The sequence below is a fragment of the Echiichthys vipera genome, assembly GCF_963691815.1.
Source record: "Echiichthys vipera genome assembly, chromosome: 9".
Lineage (NCBI taxonomy): Eukaryota > Metazoa > Chordata > Actinopteri > Perciformes > Trachinidae > Echiichthys > Echiichthys vipera.
Window position 1 is genome coordinate 9,573,298 of NC_139834.1, and position 23,590 is coordinate 9,596,887.

At 41.1% G+C, this 23,590-nt stretch overlaps 1 protein-coding gene across 2 annotated transcripts in view; it reads left to right on the forward strand.

Annotated features, from left to right (window-relative positions):
- LOC310951822 (putative segment polarity protein dishevelled homolog DVL1P1) overlaps positions 1 to 21,121 on the forward strand; it is a 27,782-nt gene extending 6,661 nt beyond the window's left edge. The window contains exons 2-15 of one of the 2 annotated variants that reach the window (XM_083920248.1): positions 124 to 193; positions 3,507 to 3,628; positions 6,170 to 6,288; positions 11,561 to 11,699; positions 12,792 to 12,885; positions 13,039 to 13,108; positions 13,217 to 13,356; positions 13,888 to 13,964; positions 14,850 to 14,917; positions 15,117 to 15,248; positions 15,329 to 15,463; positions 16,602 to 16,769; positions 16,885 to 17,100; positions 19,155 to 21,121. In XM_083920248.1, the coding sequence (XP_083776374.1) occupies positions 124 to 193; positions 3,507 to 3,628; positions 6,170 to 6,288; positions 11,561 to 11,699; positions 12,792 to 12,885; positions 13,039 to 13,108; positions 13,217 to 13,356; positions 13,888 to 13,964; positions 14,850 to 14,917; positions 15,117 to 15,248; positions 15,329 to 15,463; positions 16,602 to 16,769; positions 16,885 to 17,100; positions 19,155 to 19,675 (2,071 nt within the window). In that variant the 3' untranslated portion in view covers positions 19,676 to 21,121. The remainder of the gene's footprint in view (positions 1 to 123; positions 194 to 3,506; positions 3,629 to 6,169; positions 6,289 to 11,560; positions 11,700 to 12,791; positions 12,886 to 13,038; positions 13,109 to 13,216; positions 13,357 to 13,887; positions 13,965 to 14,849; positions 14,918 to 15,116; positions 15,249 to 15,328; positions 15,464 to 16,601; positions 16,770 to 16,884; positions 17,101 to 19,154) is intronic. The other variant, XM_083920249.1, reaches the window with a different exon arrangement.
- The last annotated feature ends 2,469 nt before the right edge of the window (positions 21,122 to 23,590 follow it).

Genomic DNA, 23,590 nt, shown 5'->3' on the forward strand with positions numbered 1-23,590 from the left:
GTATGTATCAACTAGGCAGCAAAGGGAACATCTCCAGATTTTTACCACGTTGTGTTGTTCAGATGACTGTCCGTCCTTCTCCTGGCCCGTTAGCCTCACTGCGTCTGTCTGCTTGTTCCCCAGGGTTGTCAAAGAAGAGATTTCCGATGACAACGCCAAGCTGCCTTGCTTCAACGGGAGAGTAGTGTCCTGGGTAAGTGAGATGGATGGTGTGCACCCATGCCTTCCCTCTCTCCTCCTGGCTGTGCAGCCTCAGCTCTGACCAAAGATATGTGAAGTGCTCACGGATCATGTAAATGTAGACGTGTAACGCCTCCGCAGAGCTTTTTTAAAACACTCTTCACCTTGATCTCACTCTTCAGCTGCATTGCACAGGTGTGGGTGATTCCATTAGATATTGAACTTGAACGGTTGCACAATACAACCCGAGGTGGTGAAGTTCGACTGCTAAATCATGGAATATTGTACCATCTAGTGTCACCTATGTGATGGTCAGTTACTCTATTGACTTCTGTAGCTTTATCGTGATTTCTAATTATGGAAGGTAAGCAGTGCTGTGAAGTGCTGGGAGATTTACTCTGACAATAAAATATGAGAAATCAGTCTGTCATGTTAAAGGAGGATTTACATCTTAATCATTACTCTCATCAAACAGAAGACATAGCTTAAAGCTCTGAGGCTTTAAATATTGATGGAAGACTGAGAGCAGGAATGTATACATTAGTTTAACGGGTGTCATGTTTAATCTACTTTATGGCTTTTTTTAACAATCCTGTATAAGAAAACTATACTTTATTGAGCAAACTAATGGATATGCTCACAGGGAGGTCAGAGGTCAGAGTTAGTGACACACTGGTGGCTGTAGAGTCGTTAGAGACTGGCAGGCTCAATATCACTTACACAGCGTCGATACAAACAACAGCACTTGAAGCCTGTACTGAAATGTGGTCTCACTTTATCACACTGCTGCTCAACAACTATTTGGTCCAAATGCATTCACCTTCATGATTCATTCACAGTGGATTTAACAGAATTACTCCATACACTACACCAGTGGTTCTTTAAATCACGATCTTCAATTGCAGGTGACTCTCAAAGATGTTGTTAAAGTTTCTTGTAGTCATTAAATAAACAAATTAAATACATTTTTAACATTTGCATTTTATTTTGTACACAAGGAGGCCAGTATTTAACATTATTTAATGTCAGGGCTGAAACTTACGATCATTTTTATTATTGATTAATCCTCATTTTATTATTATCACTCTTATTATTAATAATCGTTTGGTCAATGAAATGTCCATTGACGTTTCTTTAAGTCCAAGGTGATGTCTACAAATGTCTTGTTTTGTCAGTTCAAAACTGAAAGATATTTAGTTTGATATGATATAAAACAGAGAAAAGCAGGAAATCTCAATATTCGAGAGGGTGAAACAGCATTTTCTTGTCATTTTTGCATTAAAAACGAATTAAACGATTAAGCAATTATCAGAATATTTGGCGATTCTTTTTTTAATGACTAATCATTGCAGCTCTATTGTTTCATTACCTTATGTCAGTGACCTGTAATGAAATTAGCAGAAATACACTGTTGTTTGATTCTGGTGTAGGGTTAGGGTTAGGGTTACACGATATTGAGTCCATGAGAACGAGATGCGGTGAGATTTTAACACTATTTTAAAATTTCAGTATTTTCTTTACAGGGGGGGGGGGGGGATTTTAGCAGAGAGCTGTGGTGGTGCTGCAGGTGTCTTTGCATAGTACTTGTGTTAGTCGTGGTGTAGCCTACGTTACTCACAGAGGTAAAGTATAAAATCCCCTCCACTGAGGGGGGGGGGGGGGGGGGGGGGGGCTCGCCGTCTAAAAGGGCCGCACCCCACGCCTGTCAACATACGGCACTATGAGAAGAGGAGCGGCGTAACGACCACCACTCACTCCTCTCACAGAACCGATACGTTTCTATTTTATTAAGTTGATCAACTTACACCCAAATTTTCTCCCGCTGTATATGTGTTTTAAACATATGAACCGTATCTACATTGACAGATCAGCTCAGTCTGTGTGTCCCCTGCTGCCTCACTCACTGCGCTGGGCAATGAATCAGTTAAACACTGTTGATTTGTGGAGCAGAAAACTATTTTGCTTTAGTAAATTTCTGCTTTCACTTTGCTCGGGAGCTGCGGACAGACATCAGAGACTGTCTGTTCGAGTATATTGGAATACCCTTTGCCCAACCTTACGGCACTTCTTAGGTCTCTTCTTTGTTACATTCAGAACTTCTAAACATGATTTTAAGGCAAATCTAACTGACCAATTCTAACTGCAGACAGACTAAAGGAACACGAGAAATATATTGTTCACGTGTTTTGCAAATTTACACTACACTGTGAAGGGATCTGATGTATCCATATTGGGGTCAATACTAACCATATTAAGTGAATCAGTACCGACCAGACATGACTCAATCACATTAAATTCAGTTTCTTCATCAATGTCATCATACAATTTTGTGATTCCAGTGTCAGTCACATTCATTGAGTCACATCAGGCCTCCACAACTCTTAAGCAATCCCTGGACTGTTAACTTACATGAAATAATCCTAATGTGCTCCATACATTTGTGATAAAGAGGGCACTAATATCGGATCACGAATCAGCATCAGGAGAGGAAAAGTGAGATCAGTGCATCCCTAAAAGTGTGGAGTTATTTTTATGAAAAGTCAAAAGCAACTGGACTTGGTTATTTGTCTAGAAAGACGTTTCACCTCTCATCCAAGAGGCTTCATCAGTTCATGTACACATCTGACCAGGCTGGGACTTTTATGAAGCAGCTTTCCATAAAAACGATCAGAATCACCAAGGACCAAAGTGAAATCTGCTCAGTCTTTTAGACTGAAAGTGAGTCAGCACACAGCATACACAGGCATAAAAGGTGACGGAAAATGCAGAAATAAGAAGTATCCCACAGGGTTAATTTAAGAATCTACTTACACCATAGTGACACCTGTGATACCCAAAGCTTGCATTAGAATAATCATAGTCCATGCAGTTGTTATTATTTCCAGGGCTGCCTGCTTTAACTTTCATGATACTGGCTCAGATGAAAGGAGAGTAGTTGGAGCTATGGGTCATTTTACATAATCCTTTGTACCGTCACTCGATCAAATAAAAGCACTGTGGTCTTTTAAGTTTCTATGTTGTTTGCTGAGTTTCTCAAGTTGTTAATGCATTGTCACCAGTCATCTCTATAGTCCTCTTTGCAGCATCTCATCTCATAGCATTTCCGCGTACTTCTACACAAGATGTTTTTTTTCTGGTGCCAGCATCACTGTGTTTTCACTGTTGAGTCACAAAGTCCATGGAGGTTGTTTTTGATCTTTGCTCTCCTCACTATGGGGCCTATATCATTCAACAGAATATTTATTAGTGTCTGTGTTTCTCTGAGAGCTGAGTAAGTCTCATGTTTAACAAACTTTCTTGTGCTCCAACTTCTCTCTCTCTCTCAGCTGGTCCTTGCAGAGAGTGCACACTCTGATGGAGGATCTCAGTGCACAGAGAGCCACCCAGAACTGCCCCCTCCTCTCGAGAGAACAGGGGGCATCGGAGACTCACGGCCCCCCTCCTTCCAGTAAGTAGGCTGATTACTGCCTGTCATATATGCACAATTTCACACACGACCCGGCCTGTGTGCAGATGTATTCAAGCACACAATCCCATGCGCTGGGAGACCTTTTTATTTCCCAGCGTGCCATATGTGCTAATCAGAATGTGGAAAGCTCATCCGAGAGATTGGTCATCACATGTTCGTATGGGAAGTGTAGGTGGTCTATACGCCTATGTGAACATGGTGTTAAGTATGCACTAAAGCTTGAGTGTGAGAACACGCATGGGTGTGAGTATTTTTTCCCTCTTGTGTGTATGTTCCCTCCCACCCACTCAACCAAAGAGTAAGGCGTTAGTCTGCTCATCGATGTAAACATGATGCTTACGCTGCCAGTACTGCTGATTCTTGAAATAGCCTTCGCAGCGTAAACATCTTCAGGCAAATACTGGCACTCAGTGAGGCCCATTGTATACAGTCACTTAGAGCATTCATCCATACTCGGCTAATAAAGGCATATGTGGCCCAAACACAGGTCGGTGGCTAAAAGCTCAGTTATGAAGATTTTCTCGACTGTTACCTGAGTCCAGACTTTGACTTTGAACTGGCAGAATAATACTGCACTTGCTAAGGAGAAGTCCCAAGATAAATATAGCTAGAAGGGCTGGGGGCGGTGGGGGCGAGGGTTATTACCATTACAGCGCTAGAGCAATATGGCCGAGGCTCTATATTGAGAACATGCAATCTGTCATGTCTCAGTATATCTCTTTATCCAGTGTTTGACATCTCCGCTGCTTTTGGCCTCTATGGGCTGCCCCCTGCTGTTTGGCTGTCAGCTGTCCTGATGATTTTATTGTTCCCAGCCAGCTTTCACTAGGACTACCGCCACCTCGTGGAGCAAAATAACAGTGTGTCGGCCCCCTTACCCCACATAATATCCCTCCCTCTCCGCCCCCTCCGCCCCCTCCCTCACTCTTGCTCACCCTTTCTCTTATCCTCTTTGAGTCAGACAGGCAGGCCTTTTTCTCAGAGAAACAACGTGGTGAATTCCCTATAGCGAACCTCCTCTCTTACTGAAATGAATCTAGTCTTACACCCTTAACCTCTCTCTTTAAATAGCTGGAATATTATTACCACTTCATTTTCTCTTGTGTTTTATTCATGCATTTCATGTGTTTGTTGGTGTGAATGGTTCTATTTGATGAGCGCAGAGAATAGGTGTTTTGGGCTGAGAATGCACACAACTGATGTGCTTCTGCCTGGTAATCCGGATTAACTGACATTAAAAGCACCCATCTACATTTCCCAAGAGGGAGGGGGTGGCGATTGGCAGAGGGGTGGGGGGTTGAAAGGGGGTGTCATTTGTTCACAGCTGCCGCCTAGCGCCTTGGATAATCTCCCCCCGGATCAGCAGACCTGCCGCCCGGCTGGTCAGTGGATCCCGACAGCCTGACGGACAGGCAGTCACCACCACATCAATCATCACGCTGCTTTCCAATTATTACCGATAGAAGTACATCCAAACTATGCATCTACAGTAATATTTGCAAACATGCACTGACCTGTGCTGGTGAAGCCTGGCCCAGGTGCACCCATTAGTACCCCGTAGCAGAAGCGTGTCAGCATGCCTCATTGAGCACTTTATCCTGCTGAGTGAACACAGCAGACACAGCATCTTGTCTGCTCTTGTGTATTAATTTACATTGATCATCCACACAAACTGACGTGTGCGAGAACATTGCTTTAAACCAATGCAGGACGACATTTGTGTTTTATGCCTCTTTTATTCTAAATGATGTATAAGACACTGTTTGTACATGAGCATGTGCATGAATGCGCCTGCATGAAAGTGCAATTATCTATGCAGGTGTAAAGTACATGTTGCACACATGCCTAAGTGTGTGTGACAGACTGACAGCGTTGAGTAGAGTTCTCACCAGCTTCAGGTTTCCTAGTTGCCCGATGGCTGTGTAGGTCTCTTAACCCTGATGCCTGAGGCCACAGGGTCTCCAGCCCTATGACAGAATAACAATTTGCCCTCCAGCACCTCCAGAACCCCCAGACTCCTCCCAGACCTCAAGTACACAGGCCAGCTTAATGCGCAGCCCACACCTGATCTGCCGCTTCTCGCTTTTTTATTCAATCTGTCATTCTCCCCTCTCTGTCTCTCTACCAATCATGCTCCAGGCACCATCTGGGCTTTCAATAGGTCTCATTAATGCCAGTATTGTCCAGAATGGCTCTCGCTCAGGGTATCTGGTCATTAATGACACTTAGTGGAAAACACATCACATAACGCAGAACAATGGAACTGCTATTTTGGCCAGAGGGATTGAATTTGAAACAGAGTCATAATACAAGTTGCATATTCCCCTCAGGCTGAATGGCAGGCAAACAGATATTATAACAGACAGAAGTATATTGTAGCTGGGGATTATGTTCAGGAGTGTTGGTCACAGGCGATAGACAATTAATTTGAAAGACTTTCTGTGAGCGAGACAGAGGGAGTGTGTGTGGTTTATACATCATTATGAATCTGACTGAAGTTTTCCGATGTGTGTATTGCAGTGCCAATGCGGTGAGCAGTCGAGATGGCCTGGACACCGAGACGGGAACAGAGTCTCTCCTGAGCCACCGCAGAGAGCGAGAGAGAGAGCGGGCACGGAGGAGAGCTCGAGAAACTGAGCGTGAGTATTATCAGCCAGGAACAGATGGATCCTAAAAATGCAATTATCTTGTCATTTCCAAGTTATTACATTTCAGTGCCTCGTACTCAACACTTAACTTTCTAAAAAAAAAGTGGACAGACAGCTGACATGTATATAAAGAGGCCCGTGGGGATCACATGGCGTAAATTGAACTTCAGCTATGTGAGACCAAGAAACACATGAACACGTCCAAATTCTTGGAAGAGTGAAGGAAGTAAGCAGTGACTAAAAGTTCACTGTATGTCGAAGTTTCTGGAATTCACTGTCTTTCCCAATGATTGTCCGTCTTGTGTTTCCTGTGTGCGGCTCAAGTTTATGGTCAGAGGCTGCTTTCCACTCGGTAGTCACACTCCAGTCTTATAGGCTGATTATACCCTGTCAGAAGACACTAGTGTTTTGTGAAATATCACAGGAAAGTCTTTTGCAGCTATTGTTGCGATATAAATGCAACCATCTACAGTCTACCTTGAACATAAACTGTGAGGATCTTGCTTTTGCATTTAGAACTGGTGGGTGGATCTAAGTACACTAACTACACTCAATTAATTTAATTAAATACAAATTTGAAGTACCTCTATTTAATTTGCGTTTTTTCTTTTGATGCCACTTTATAATTGTACTTTATACTCCACTGCATTTATTATAAACAACTTTAGTTACTCACTTTCTTTAAAAATTGAAACATGAGTGTTGACAGAAAAATTATTGGAAACTATTTTGATTTTTTAAAGAAATATTTTGCTGATTTTTATCCAGCTCTGTGTCATGGCAATGTCAGAGGCAGGCTAAACACTGTTCATCTGAATGCAATGCCCACATTGCCCTTACACAGGCCTGGATTAAAATGGGTAAATCGACCGATATGTTTTTTTTAGGGCTGATTAATTTTTGATCAGCCTTAGTCGATGACCGATACGGACCGCCGGTTTTCTTGAGCCGATATTTGGAGCCGATACTACTTTTACTCCCTCAATTAACATCATACAAATTACAGAATGATGATAACAAATGTTACAAGTCTCAATTTAATTTTGTTTTACATTTATTGAACTCAAAAAAGGCGTCTCCAGCAACACGGAGCTGCCTGTGGTCACCTGCCTGTAATAATTCTGGGAAAAAAACACAAATATGGTTGTGACGACGATATGGCCAGAATTTTATATCCTGATATACACCATCTTATATCTTGATTACGATGTACGTATATCAGGATGACAAATAAAACGTTCTGATTTTCTAATTTTAATGTGCAATGTGCAAGATCAAAACATAATGCTTGGTTCAAATGACGTTAATATCGGATTTCAGCTGCTGTTTGTTCAACTTCGTTTTTGCTTTATATATCATTTTAACGAGATATATCTGATTACCCTACTGGGTGATGTGAATTTATTATTATTATTTTTTTAAAGATAATTTTTTTGAGCAGTTTTTTCAAGCCTTTATTACAGAGGACAGACCGGAAATGCTGCAAAGGGCCGCAGGTCGGAGTCAAACCACTCAGCCACTGGCTGCCCCGATGTGAAAATTTAGTTCATACATTTTTTAAACGATATTCTCTTAAGTATTTTCAGATAAAATGTTATATTAAAAAGTATAAATGAATGTTCTTGTTATTGTCAGTTTAAATGAAGAGACAATGAATTATCATATTGAATTATCACCCAGCCCAACCTTTAAGTCATTTTTCGTGTAAACATATTTCATGGTTTCCAGCTTTCCAGCTGTGAAGCTTTGCTGCTTTTGTAGAGGTTTGGACTGTTGGTTGGACAAAACAAACAACGTGAAGGTGAGACTTAAGGCGCTGGTACTTATTAAAACAGACTTTCAATCAATGATGCAACAGACGGAGAAAATATTCAGCAGATTAATCCATAATGAAAATAATTTAAAATGAGCTCCACCTCAACAAACTACAACAGTACTCCTTGCAGCAAACTCCTGCTTCTACATTCATGCATAAGAAATAATAATCGAATGATATAATATCTAATAGTATAATGATATTAATACGTTAATAGTACTTGAACTTTATTGGAGGATTTGAATACTTCCTCCACCACTGCTGAGAATTGTTATCAAGTGCGAACACAACTGCTTTATTGTTTTGGCATTTGATTGCAGCCATTGCTTTGGCAGGAGGACAGCTTTCTTCCTGCTCTTTCAAAAGACAAAAGAGCTACTCTCCTTTACAGGCTTGATACTTTTAATATGACAGCCTGCCATCACTTGACTGCACTGTCCATTACAGAGGACAGGGTAGAGTATACTGGTGGTGCTGCAGGAAAAATTGTGTGTTCTGTTATCAGCATAATCACATATGCGATATTTTGAGATATCCGCTTGGTTCTATTCCTGTTCTTGCCTCACAGGCAAATGCCAAAATTGGCAGAATTAGTTGTTTTTATGGCAGGAAGTAATAAATCAGTAGCTTCTGATGCTCTCTGTCTGCTGTTGTTTTTACCCACAGCAGAGCCAGTTGTCTCTCTGTCTCTCCTCCCCTTTGCCTTCTCTTCACAACAAGCCTGGCTCTTTCCTCATTGTGCAATTAGTATCACAGAGCATCAGGTTGACGTTGTAGGAAAAGCTGTAACTGTCTTGCATGCTGGGAACATATGTAACTTGATCCTAGCAGAATAACAGCACAATCACATCCATTGATTTCATCACTGGTGCATCTTGTGACGGTGTTTTTGACCTGACTGAAGACATATTGTTCTCGCTCACCATGTCAGATCCACTGCTGCTGACTGCCAAAAGCACATCTGCGGTTTTGTGGCTGATGTGGAAATACCTTGGGCCTAATGACCTTTGCGTCTGTCCTCCATCCTCCTCTGTGTTGAATCTGACACTATCATACAGACAGAAAATAGCAAATTTCTTTAAAGGGATAGTTTGGATTTTTCGAGGTGCCGACCACCATCTACTGTAGGTAATACACTGACTAAGTGTATAAGTACCGTGTGCAACCCCACATCAAAAAAACTATCCCTTTAAAGATCATAACATGTATTCCTCTCTCACCAATATAATGTGTATAGGTGTGTTTCTCTATAGTATCCTGGGTCATAAATCTAGCAAGCGAAACCCCTTATAATCTACTTCAATTTGGCTGTGTTAGCTCGATGGTTGCATTGTCACATGGTCTGGATGTAAAGAAGGAGCCAGTAGCTCCACCTCTTTACCTCGCAGCCTGCAGCATCAGCAACAGCAGGAATTCCCCTGTCACCTTATACAAACGCTTCAAGGGATTTTGTCTCAGCGTGAATGCTAGCTGTTTACGGTTAAAGTGCTCAGCCCTGGTAAACATATCCCTTTCTATTCTCTGACTGTTCTGCAGCGTTTGAGCATAAATGGATGAATAATGCAGCAGTTGAATATTTTAGAAGGGGTGAACGGGTGCAGCATGGAGTTATGGGATATGATCTGGTTTAACACTGTTAGGTGCTCTGCACCTGAACCAGTTGTAAGACAAGACTTTAAGGTTGAGTTTTTACATGTAGCAGAGGACATTTCATACACTTAAAAAGAAAAAAAAGCCATTGCATTAAGTATAATGCTGTTCAGCGCTGTTGGGCTTTCAAGGTTGAGGTCAAAGAAGACATGGCTAAGCCAAAGCACTTATGCTTGTATTAAAGTATTAACACTAAACACAAAACAGCTGTAAAACCTGAAAATGATGATACTGAAAAGTATCTTAGAATAAACGTTTTTGATACAACGCTGCTAAATGCATTTGGGTTTTCAATAACCTCATGGTTTTTTCACCTGAGGCGGGGATGGGACAGGACGGCATCTCAAATCCCATAGTATGTCCATTTTGCAGAATACCATCATCTGATTGGTCAGAGACAGATTAGCAGTTATTCTATAGTGGCGTGCAATGGGAGGGAGGACAGAGGCAATACTTCCTCCTGACTCTCAGCTCAGTTTCTCTGTGCGTCGGATGAAGGCACACTGTCAGCTTTGGTGAGAGGGATTTGTTGTGTTATGTCCGTTGATGATATCTGACATTTAAATATGACATATGATGAATTTTTTGGTTAGTTTAATGCAGTTTCTTTTCTGTAATTCTGACAGGTTAATTTGTAATTCTATGGAAAGTTAGTTGAAAAGTAGAGATGCTCTTTTTTGCAGTAAGAGAGAGTTTATTGTTACTTGTTTTGAGATTTTAAAGGGTAATGTAATGTAATGTAATGTTAACCCACCACACTGATTTTATCTTATGTGTGTAGTATTTATTGATTAATGGATCATAATTAATAAAAACACTTAAACATAGATGACTTTCTACACCCAGCTTGTCCATTGAAATGTCACAACCTTTGAAAATAATTATATCTTGCGTCTAGTTGAAAAGTGACTCACTTCTTGTTTTCTTACTTGAAGAGTACCTTTATGCTTATTCCCTATTTTTGTCACTGCCTCTATTTTAGATAAGCTGTAAAGCCTGTCAGCAGCCAGCCTGTGGGCAGAGACTGTCTGGGGATCAAGCTGGGGTTTAGAAAAGCGGCTAGCAAAGACAGAGCACAAAGACACAGGTCTCAGTGTGGCTCGGTGAACCTGCACTCTTGTTTTCTTGTCATCTGAGCATGGGGGGAAGTATGGTTGTGTGAATCCTGACGGTGGATGTCACTTCCCTCTGCTGATTGAGTGTTTACGTGCAGTAGCTCAGCTTTCATAGAAGCACCCATCTGGGCGGAGCTAGCGATGGGAACGACCACATTGCTGGAATGTTTTGCTTGCTCTCGGCGAAAATGCTGGCTGCCACGCCCTCTCCGCCTTATGAGGTCTTTCCAACCAATCCGCTGTCACCCTGAGAAAGCACCGCCTCACTGGCAATGTAGGTATGGAGATGGGCAGGGTAGTTTTACACAGTTTTGAGAGTATATGGCACTGTATTAAGAGAACATCCCAATTTTCTGTATTCATTTTTCAACTTTGTATGATTATTACTTCCCTTCAATATTGTACTGAAGTAATGGTTGATGCTTTATTCACTTCACTCCTGTTGCTCTCTACTAAAATGCAAGTTCTGCTTTTTAGTTCATACTTCCCATAATGCTAAAAATTCCACAGGTATCAGTCTGTTGCTCAGGTAACTATGACCTTTTTACAATTCTGCCACTGTCACTAACACTGCTTTTCCTCCCCTCCTGTTCGCTCCCTCTCGTTCTGATCTGACCCTGCGATGAGCAGTGTGACTTCCTGTTTGTTTGACTCACTGCTGCTCTGCTTTTTCTCTCCCCAGTCCCTCGCATCAACGGCCACTCAAAATCAGAGCGCACAGCAAGGGACTCAGCCATGGGTTACGACAGCGCCTCAGTAATGAGCAGCGAGTTGGAGTCCAGCTCGTTTGTTGACAGTGAGGAAGACGAGGATGCTAGCAGGTAACATACTATCTCACATCAAAACGTATTAATTATTAAAATCATAAAAAAAAAGGCAAAACACCATACCATACAACGTATGTGCAGTAAATGCCTTTTATGTGAAGCACTGTAATTATTTCCATTATCAATATATCTATTTCTTTTTATTTATTAATTCCAAAATGTCAGAAATTAGTGAAAAATGCTTCTCACTATTTCCTAGAGCTCAAGATGATGTGATTCATATTTCCTGTTTTATTTGTCCAACAGAAATATATTCAATGAACGAAGATATCCAACACATAAAAAGCAGAAAAAAAATAGTTGCTAATTCATTTTCTTTGGATGGATTAATCAAATAAGTGTTTTGCTCTAATTGTGATTGATCCAACAGCATTTCAGAGTGCAACTACTTTAATTTATAATCAGCTTCATGGTTAGTTTAGTCCATAAGACATATTACATTGTCCCATATAGTACTGCTGTAGTGCAGTAGTTATTATTGTGTTAAATTAGAAGAAATTCCTCTAAAGTCCCACATGGATTTAGTAAAATCTTTTATTATGAAGGGTACACCATAACTGGTGTTATATTTCCTAATTGTTCTATACTTCCTTGTGTTGCTGATGTGTTCCTATGGGAATGAATGTCTCTCCATGTAGGAAATGTCCTGTATTTAGAATTTTTCAAACAAGATTGATTTATTTACAAGCTGTACTGTATATTTGCATTGCATTAAAAAAAAAAAAGACAATCAGCTGCAAAAGCCAATCACATTAAGATAAAAACTAATTAGCAGCACAGTATATGACAGCTTTTGAAGGCAACATAAAGCAACTTACAAATATTGTGTTGTGAATGCAACACAGGGTTTAACAGCATTACAAACGTAAGCTTTGTGACAATTGATTTGGATATTTTTTATGGAAAGTTTTGCTGTATTTCCCTGTATTTTCTTTGTTTTTGTCTACCTCTTGTATTTACACCTACACAGACGTTTACACTGTAAACCAAATTGTACCTCACATGTGGGATCATTTCTGTACAGTCCTCATAGTAGATGTACGGTACTTACCACACTCGTTTTCCATCTCTTCCTCTGTGTTTCAGGCTCAGTAGCTCCACAGAACAGAGTTCCTCTTCACAGCTGATGCGAAGACACAAGCGCCGCCGACGGAGGCACAAAGTGGCCAAAATAGACCGGGTGAGCAACGCTAAGACACGTCTGGTGAAATTGAAATTGACACACTAAGAATGAGAAACAGATGAGAGAGATTAGTGATATAGACTTTGTGCTACTTTGACTGATTGTATGTGTACTCATGTATGTGTACTCGTCCTCGTCCTGCCTTTCCAGTCTTCATCCTTCAGCAGTATCACAGATTCCACGATGAGCCTCAACATCATCACCGTCACGCTCAACATGGGTAAACCTGACTCTTCCATAACTATGATTTAATTGTACTTATATACAGTAATATAGATGTATATGTTTTAACCTAATACTGAATGTTCCCCTGCTTTCTCCCTGACAGAGAAGTACAACTTTTTAGGTATCAGTATTGTTGGTCAGAGTAATGACCGGGGAGACGGCGGCATCTACATCGGCTCCATAATGAAAGGAGGCGCTGTGGCTGCTGATGGAAGAATAGAACCTGGAGACATGCTCCTCCAGGTGCTCTAGCAGATACATCCATTTATCACAAAAATAGCATTGAACATCATACATTTCTGTGGTAAATCTCAGTGTTGTTGGTAACATGACAACACCTCTGCTGCTGTTGTTTGTACGGTAAAAGCTGAACGTCATACACAAAGACATGACTGCATTTCTGTCACAACCACAATGTTGCATTCACAAGGCTCTTTTGCAAAAGTTGTAATTCTGCCTCTCCTTTTCCTTCCTGTTAATGCCTCTGTTTTGATCTCCATGTGGCAGAGCTCTACAGCTACACCCTCTATAAAACTCACTGTGGCTGACCATTTACATTTACAATATAGGTTTTATTTTGACTGTGTGTCCCATAGAAAGCAGCTTAGGATTTGCAGGCATCTGAAGGCCTAAGAGCACTGCAGAGATTTATGTGCACAGTACAATTGCATAAATACATTTAAGCCCTCTGCAGAGCTTCAACATAATATTTCACACATGGAAACACATTGTATCTTTATGTAATCAGTATGTATTTTGTTGTCTGCCAACCAGGTGAATGACGTAAACTTTGAGAACATGAGCAATGACGACGCTGTGAGGATCCTCAGAGAGATTGTTTCCAAAACTGGGTAAGAACATACAGTTTACCAATTGTTGAAAAACGCATGCTAAAGTTCCCCTTGGGAGCCAAAACGTGTGCTAAAGTGCCGGACCAAAACACCCAATTGTTAAAAAACACGTGCTAAAGTGCCCCCCTCGGTGCCAAAACACGTGCTAAAGTGCCCTCTAGGAGGTAAAATGTGTGCTAAAGTGCCCTCTAGGAGCCAAAACACGTGCTAAAGTGCCCTCTAGGAGGTAAAATGTGTGCTAAAGTGCCCTCTAGGAGCCAAAACACGTGCTAAAGTGCCCTCTAGGAGCCAAAACATGTGCTAAAGTGCCCTCATGGGGGCCAACACACGTCTTAAGCCCAGTTCAGACCAAAGATTCACGACGCAATGAGATGAAACTTGCAACTACTTGCAACGTGCATGTCTGCAAAGTTCTAAAACCTGCCTGTTCAGACCAATGCGACGAGACGAGACAGCATATCATCTCCATAGCAACGCCTCTCTGTACTTCCGTTCTGACCTCCGACTTTCTGTTGTCACATCGTCTCCTGGGTATATTTTTGCTTGGTCTGTCAAAGCACATTGTAAAGTTTATTTTTAAAATATTTGCTATATGAATTTTAAGTTAGTACTTTTGTTTTTACAGTTTATCCATTGTTGCCAAATCAGCATATTTGTTGCTAGATTTAGTGATTTTCAAACCCCTTTTGTGACTTTCCTGCCTCGCTCTCCTGCTGGTTAAACAGGTTTAGAGCAAGCTTGTACAGTACATACAGCACTGTACACATTAATACTCTACAGTATAAATATACACATTATCGTGTGATGTCAATTCAAGTCACTTCGCTCTTTAAAAGTTTAATTCTTATTCAGTTAAAATTAATTTTCTTTTTGCTTCTTCTCCAGTCCTATTAGTCTTACTGTTGCCAAATGTTGGGACCCATCTCCACGGAGCTACTTCACCATCCCTCGTGGTAAGACAAAATCTAGTGCTATAACGCAATCACATGGTACATATTTAATCATCCTTAGCAAATGCATATTTTACCCAATCAAACTTCTTTTTATTACATCCGGAGCAATGCACCGTAACATCCCTGACCAGGTTTGAACTGGACATTATTTAAACTTTACTTTTTAATCAAAGTTGCATAATTTGTTTAATTTGTTCAGCTGAGCCAGTGAGACCCATTGACCCAGCAGCCTGGATTTCACACACCACTGCCCTGACGGGACCGTACCCACACTATGGTAAAAACAACCAACCACCACCTCCATCACACTCTATGAAGCATCCATTCTGTGGTAATTATGATAACTTTACAACTTTTGAACATTTGGAAAGTTCCGCTTGTCAATGATGTCTCTCTCCTCTCCTACCCCAGAGTTTGATGACCTGCCTCTGTCTGCAAGTAAAACAGACATGGCAACCATCGTCAAGGTGATGCAGTTGCCCGACTCTGGCCTAGAGATTCGAGACAGGATGTGGTTGAAGATCACCATCGCCAATGCTGTCATTGGTGAGAAAAGCTGAGCTGTGTGGGCACACACAAAACTAAAAGCTAACCTTTGTTTCATGTAGACTAGATTTGGAGTTTTTTGTTTTGCAATTTACTATAAATAATGCATGTATGTTAGAGAAATTCACTGGTGCTGTCTATGAGGAATAATACCCAGTAACCCTTTAAAATAAACACCATAAAAATTAATAATTCATTTTTTAAATAATATTTTTATTTGACATTTCACAAAGTTGAATTTGGTGGTAAAAAATTCAAATTATTCAATTGCTATTCTTAATAATATATATAAATATACCATCATGAATCTTTCCACGTTGATTACTTTCCTACACAAAAACATTTTTTTTTTAATTACAAATGCACTAATTTGCATTAATTTCCAGAACGGTAATCTGAACATTTGAAAAAGCCGAATTCTTGTTCCATTTTAGAGTTAAAGGTTTTTAAAGGGAGTTATAATATGATTTTCACAATGTCACATGTTATAGAAATCCATCTATGAATGATAATTGATCAAATACTGTAAAACCCTTTATAATATATATACATATATATATATATATATATGTATATATATATATATATGTGTGTATGTATATATAAGAGTATAGGATAGACGTGTTAGGAGAAATCTACAGAAAAAAATGCAGTAAAAAAAACATCTAAATGTGTATTTTGGTTGTTTTCTTTCCACTAATCTGAAAGACATGTTATGGAAGAAAAATAGCCCAAAATCTCAAAGTGATCGGTGCATTAAAAAAACACTGTTTTTTCCTGCCGTGTCTGGCCTTAAACATTCTGTAATCACATACTGGCTGTTCTCAAATCCATGAAAATGTAATTTCTTAGAGGCAGTTTATTATTCCTAAATACAAAAAGTAAGCACGTTTTTTTTTTTTTTTTCGAAACACAATATCAAAGTCCTAGGCCTGAAAAATATCAGGCATCGTTTTGACATTAACCACATCAACTTTTCTTGCAACACTGTGCTGCTTGTCCACATGTTGGGTATTTTAGCATCTGTTCAATACATCAGAGCAGGAGCCTACATGTCTGTGTGTGTGTGTGTGTGTGTCTGTGTGTGTGTGTCTCTGTGTGTGTGTGTGTGTGTGTGTGTGTGTTTGTGCTGTGTCAGGTGCTGACGTGGTGGACTGGCTTTACTCCAGAGTAGAAGGATTCAAGGACCGACGGGATGCGAGGAAGTACGCAAGCAGTTTGCTGAAACACGGCTACCTGAGACACACTGTCAACAAGATCACCTTCTCTGAGCAGTGCTACTACACCTTTGGGGACCTCTGCCAAAGTACAGCCACTTCTCCTAGTGTGTCAAAAATGCGACTCCATGTGTATGGCTTGTATATGAATAGAAGGGTTATACTGAATCTTTCCCTTTCTGGTTCTGTTTTCTCTCCAATAAGACATGGCATCACTCAATTTAAACGAGGGATCCAGCGGTGGAGGCTCTGAGCAGGACACTCTGGCACCGCTCCCTCCCACCAGCAACCCCTGGCCCCTGGGCGGGCAGCCATTCCCCTACCCTCCCTTTCCCTCCGCGCCCCCCAGCTTCCCGCCAGGATACTCAGACCCGTGCCACAGTTTCCACAGTGGGAGCGCAGGCAGCCAGCACAGTGAGGGTGAGCAATGAAAGGGAGGGGTAAAAATAGGCCTTTGAGTTTTCCACCAGGCTTTCATTAATTAATATGATAATGGACTCAACATGCAACACGACATTATCTAACTTTCCTGACATCTGATGTCAAGTATAAACAAGTGTCTGCCTCATGCTAATGTTAGATTTTCTGCCTCTCTCGGGCAGAAAGTTGACATTGGATTGCATCTTTCTTAATCAAATATGTGTATTCTAAAACGCGTCCTGTATTGTCAAGGTCAATCATGAACATCTTGAATCATGCAGCGGACAGTTCTGCAGTACTGGGTGTGTACACGAAAACAATCTGATCAACCATGTGATTACAAATCACCAGCTTGAAATGATTTACACCGAGTCCATCCCTCTTCATCAGTTCTCGAATTATCTTTTCTTTTTTTTAATTTTGAATCAGAACGTGATAGTGCTTTGAGTTGCTTCTGCATGGTTGTTGATATCTGCATTGAGGGAGAGTGGAGCACCGGGGGGTGTACAGTACATACATGTAAGTGGGTGGCTGTGATAGTGTGGTTGTACTATACATTTTAAGTTAATGGTAGGTTACATGTAACCATCTATCAGTCTAATTCTCATTGTTTTAAGTGATTCATCCAGACATCTTCATGTCTTGCTTTCCACCGGTTGTCACTCTTTCTGTTGGTTTATCTGCAACCTTTGAAACACAGAGGGACAGCAGTGACAAAGAATAGTCGTGATGTATTTTATATGTAGTTTTGTTTCTTTTGGCGTTTCCAAACAAGTCTTTGTGGATTAATACGTATGTGTCTGCCTGCTTGTTTGAATAAGTGCATGTGTGCGTTATTGAGGAGCAGTTTCTCCATAACTTTAAAGATTTTTTCAGTTGGATGACAAGGAAAGGGCCAAGAAATGACCAAGGGTGTGAATTAGTTATGACCATATGGGCCAGATGTACAGTAGTAGGGTACATTAGGTAATGCGGGGAGGGCCTGGATGGGAGGTGTGTGTAATTTTGTTGTTCCCTCTGTTTCTGCTGGGCAACGGTAGACTGAAGGAGGAGGTAGTCCCAGGACACTGGGGGAACCGGTAAGCCTGCTAACCCCCTCTCCTCCTCTGCTGCTCTCTTTCTTCTTGCTCTCTCTATCTCACCATTCATCCTCTTCATCTTATTCTATTCCTCCTATCTTTCTCTTGTACTTAACATTCTCCACCTATCATACTATGGCTTTAAGGTTTTTTTTCCCCCTCCGCCTGTACCAAGCGTCCTTCTTCGTGCGTGTATATCCTGTGTGTGACTCTCCTGACAGTCCATTCTCCCTCTCTGCACCTCTGGGCATGCATTCGTTCTGTGCTGGGAGGTGCATGATGCAGGATGATCACTCCAAGGCTTGTGCTATCATTCTCAGATAGGGGGCGATCATGCATCACTTTACCCAGTACTGTTGGGCTCATTGCGGAAGGGGAGGCGTGCAGTGATTGATTTTGCAACAGCGTGGTACACCTTTATCAGTATGACGCCACCACTGTGCATTACCAGCATTGAGACCTGACACTTACTTTTAAAACAAAATTGACATAAAAACTTTATTAAACAAATCTGTTGTGGCATTCTGTGGTACCCACCAAGTGCTGTGTAGTGTTTTTCTGATGCAGGTGTATCATGTTTACATTTATAATCTATCAGTGTTTCGTAGTTTGTATGGATATCAGATGAAGTCCATGGTGTTAGTTGCTGCTGGTGGAACTTGGGGAAGAAAACTTTGAGATAATCATGTTTGCCCTTGACTGTTGACTTTTGCTAGACTGCATTAGAAAATATCTTGTCACACCTTAAACAAAGTGCAGTAATGTATTTGATAGTTTTAGTGTGTAGTGCACAAGAAGAGAACTCTCTCTTGTGTCTGTTGCAGTTTAATAATACAGCCTTTTGTTTAATGTGTGACCTTCTGCCTCCCTGTTAATCAGCTGGTCTAAATCAGCTGTTGCTGATGAGTTGAAGCTGCTGACTGTTATTATTGTTAAATGCATTTTTACCAATGAGTGTTTTTTTTTCCTCAACAGGAAGCCGAAGCAGTGGATCCAACCCCAGTGCAGGCAAAGGTAGACGCTCCTCCCCACAGGAGAAGGGTCAAAGGTCAACATGCAGCGAATCAGAGCCCCGCGTCCGTGGAGGGAGACGCGGTGATAGGTCCGCCAGCCAAATGAGCCATCACAGCCACGCCGTCTCCAGTCACAGTCACGCCCGATCAGGTCTCAGTCACAGCCAGTCACACAGGAGTCACCCTCACTCACAGAACAGCCACCCCTCCTTCACCTACAGCCACGCCCCCTTCACGCAGCCTGGGCCAGGCTCATGTGCCCACAGCGAGCAAAGCCATGCCTCCTCCTACGGCCCCCCAGGCTTGCCTCCCCCGTATTGTCTGGCCCGTCTGGCCCCCAAGACCCCCGTCAGCAGCAGCACGCCCCCTGGAGCCCCTCCTGGGAGAGAGTTAGCAGCCGTTCCTCCTGAGCTCACGGCCAGTCGCCAGTCCTTCCAGCATGCTATGGGCAATCCCTGTGAGTTCTTTGTTGACATCATGTGACAGGACAGTGCCTTCAAAACTCATTGAGCACAAAACAATTCTCCCCGAACCTGCTCAGCCCCTTCTCTCTTTCCTTTCAATATTTTGCCTCTGATCGTCTCCAAGTTCAGAACGTAGACTGGGCCCTCTACCGAACCCCCTGCAATCTGTCTATCCCTCTGATGTCCAAATGTCCAAGCAAAGGAATACAGGCAGCAAGAGCACAACAGGAGGGAGGCCTCTCTCCCTCTCTCTCTCTCTCACACACACACACACACACACACACGCACACGGGTCCTCTGTGGCTAAAAACCCTCTTTTGTATTGACGTGACAGTGTGTACAGTTTGTGAAACGTGAGTGGTATTCAATGTGGTGATTCTTTAAAGCTGCCACGCAGACATTCTCGGGAGTGTGTACTTTACCTAGGATATCATCTGTTCTGCAAGACCTTTAAGCTGGCTGGGCCTGGATCTCAATCCCCCAGACCCAGGCTGACACCAACAGCCTGCACTTAAGAACATTTCTCTTGGACATGATCTCCTGACTCATATCTGTCCGTAGAGATACAATTTAGCACGCTACACCAAACCTCTGGTCCCATTTTCATTTATACTGTGGCATTGCCACCAGCTTATTTAAGCTCATAACTGCCAACTACTAAAAAAAAAGGCTAACCTTGATCAGTGGAGATATGTGGATTTCTTTAACTTCTTAAGGGAAGGCCCTGTACCCGACCATTAGTTTAATTAGGCTACATATTGCATGACTGTCTCAACTGCTTTAAAGAAAAGAAATACATTTTGTTTAAAGTATTGGGGGAGGGGTTACCTCTTGACAATGTTCTAAAGGAAGAATCTGTACACTGGATTTTTTTTTTGTGATGTTATTTATGTGATCATGTTCCATTGACGGTGTCATACTTTGTCTACTAAGGCTGACTGACAGACAATCAGACATCACCCTTTGTGAATCAGTGGCCAGTTTCCACTGTCCTAGCTGTGCTTTGTTGAATGTACCATTATTCCTGTCAGTAATTAAACCCTGGCATTCATAACTCTTTGGTTTAAACACATCTAAATAGGCAAATCAACTTACAAACAGAATTGCAAACAGTGGACACCCACCACAGCTGCAAACTCGGATGCTGAAAGCATCATGGTTGCCTCCTTCGTAGCGAGTGAGCTTTGATAAAAGTCAGTGTGATAATAGCCAAAGCCTCACATTGTGTGGTGGATATTTCTTTATAATGTAGGAGCTGTCTGTGATGTGCAACTCTTTATGATTATCATCTGGCACTTCTCATTTTACAACTTCAAAGTGACTTCAAGGGGAATCCTGGCCTTCAGATTCTGACCTCCTTGCAAAACAATGGCAAACCCCTGTTGTATCTACCTAAAATTATAGTAACAGGAGGGAAATGACACACAGACGCTAGTTTTATGAGCACTTTTCCAATTTTTCTCTCCCTCCCTTTAGTATGAAACACTGATTGCAATCAAAGCTTTCTCTTTACTTTTGTTTCTTTACAAAAGAAGAATAAATTGTACATAGAAATTTATTATATATATGAATAAAAAAATATATATGTTCAAAATGATGTCTGCATTTTCCATGATAATCACCTGTAAGGTTTTATCAAGTGAAATTCAATTAATTTTCTCTTTTTTTCGTTGGACCACTAGAGGGAGACATTCAATGTGTAATTTACTCTTGCTACTTAGCCAAATCACATTTTTAAGTTTGATATAGAAAATGTATGTTTTATTTTAAATGGTTAATCGACACACTGAGTGAGGTTTCCCAAGACTAAAGGGTAGAGATGAAATGTAAGAGGTACATCAACACAACACCAAATGTGTCACCTGCATATCATTTGGTGACAGTTTACAGTTAACACCCCTGAGTGGAACTTCCAAGCACCAACGCTGCTGCGTGTACTTTCCCAGTGGGTTGATGTTACTCTCAAAAGGCTCAAATCTATACACAGACCACCTATCTGCTTGACCCAGCAACCACAGCTGCTTGAAGACAGTATTGTTTGAACGTGACGCCACACTCCACCCACATGAGAGGATGTATTATAAGAAGTTTTTCAGGAAGGAAGTGATGTCAGCGCCATATAATAACGCCCTCGTCTGCAGAGGCAGATTAAAAAGTACCCTCCAAAATAAGAGCGCTATGATCTGTGATCGCCTGCGTTTTATTCATGTATAACTTAGCATTATGTAAAATGAAAAAAAAAAGTAGTCCCAGATTGACACTGTCTACGCTCACATGACATAGCTGCAGTTTGACTTTCACTGAGCCTACATGCAAATACACACACAAACACACACACACACAAACACACACACACACACACATTTACAAGCAGAATGAATAGCATTACTACACTACTTACCAAACAACTCAGAAGTATTTCCCAAGTCAGCATGTTAATTGAACTACTGGGGTTTACTGCTGAAAAGGTTAAAGGTTTAGTGTGGGAGGTGTTCCTTGGCCAAGGATGCGTAGGCGGGTGAGACGTAGACTTTTGACATCATAATCTTAAGTAACATGCGTAAGCCCTTAAAGTGGGCGTCCTATTGGAGGCTGATAATGATGCGGTAGAATGTAAATGCCACATCGACCAAATGCCATTCAAGTATCATATGACCATGATGCACTATGAGCATGACACAGCAGGCAGATCTTGAAGTGTTGAGTTATGTGTTTTTGTGCGTGTGTGTGTGTGTGTGTGTGTGTGTGTGTGTGTGTGTGTGTGTGTGTGTGTGTGTGTGTGTGTGTGTGTGTGTGTGTGTGTGTGTGCGTGCGTGCGTGCGTGCGTGCGTGCGTGCGTGCGTGCGTGCGTGCGTGTGTGTGTGTGTGTTTGCTGACGTGGTGGACTGGCTTTACTCCAGAGTAGAAGGATTTAAGGACCGACGGGATGCGAGGAAAGCACTTTAAGGAATTACTAAGTCATTTCCCGTTCCCTTTTTAAAGGAAATAAACACTACAAACTAGGAATGGACACAATAGAAGGACAATAAGGAAAGCTTCTATTCATGCTGCACTTTGGTTTCAGTTTTATTATCTTTAGGGGTCATGTTTTTGCAGTGGTTTCTATCATAGGGGATTAAAGGGCATTAATCATCAGACACATAATGATAGAAGATGATTAGAGCAAAGACTGGAATTTTTTTTCAGTGTTAACTAATAACTCATGACTGTTTGCATGAGTAGCTCATATGTTTTTTCTAACATGACTCATCAGCATCAGTCCTTTTTGTCTTTAAGCTTTATTTTAAAAAAAACATGCAATTCAACTCAAATGACATACAATTTAACTACAATGAATTTTACACATCCAAGAGTGGAAAATGACTCTAATCCCAAATAACATACAAATGTCATTAAAAAGCATAGTAGTATAATATGCAATGAGGAATTAATGATGTAAAAAAATGGGCCATACACTATAACTATATGCAATATAATATATACAACTAGATATTATGTCATAAAAAAGCAATATGTCATACTATAGTGTTTCATACAAAATAATAGTTTAATACAGTATGTTGTAAAAATGTCCCAAAAAAGTAATAGTATAGTATAACATAAGAATGTGCCAAAAAAGTCAAAGTATAGTATGTCATAAAAATCTTACATCTAAGTACAGTATGTCATTATTAAGTTTAACATGCAGTTCAACATGGAAATGAGTCACAAAAATGCATCTTTTTTACTTTTCCTTTTCCCGTGTAACTCATTCATCTGCCGCCTCCCTAAATTGGCACTCAGTCATCAAGAACACCTGCTGCAGAGGGAAATTTGCCTCGAATTATTTTCTGTTCAGTTTTTGACTAAATTAAAGTGAAAATAAGCTCCAAAGTAAAAATACATTGGGAGAAAATGGAAATGTCCTCATTCGAACTCTCCTTGAGAGGTTTGC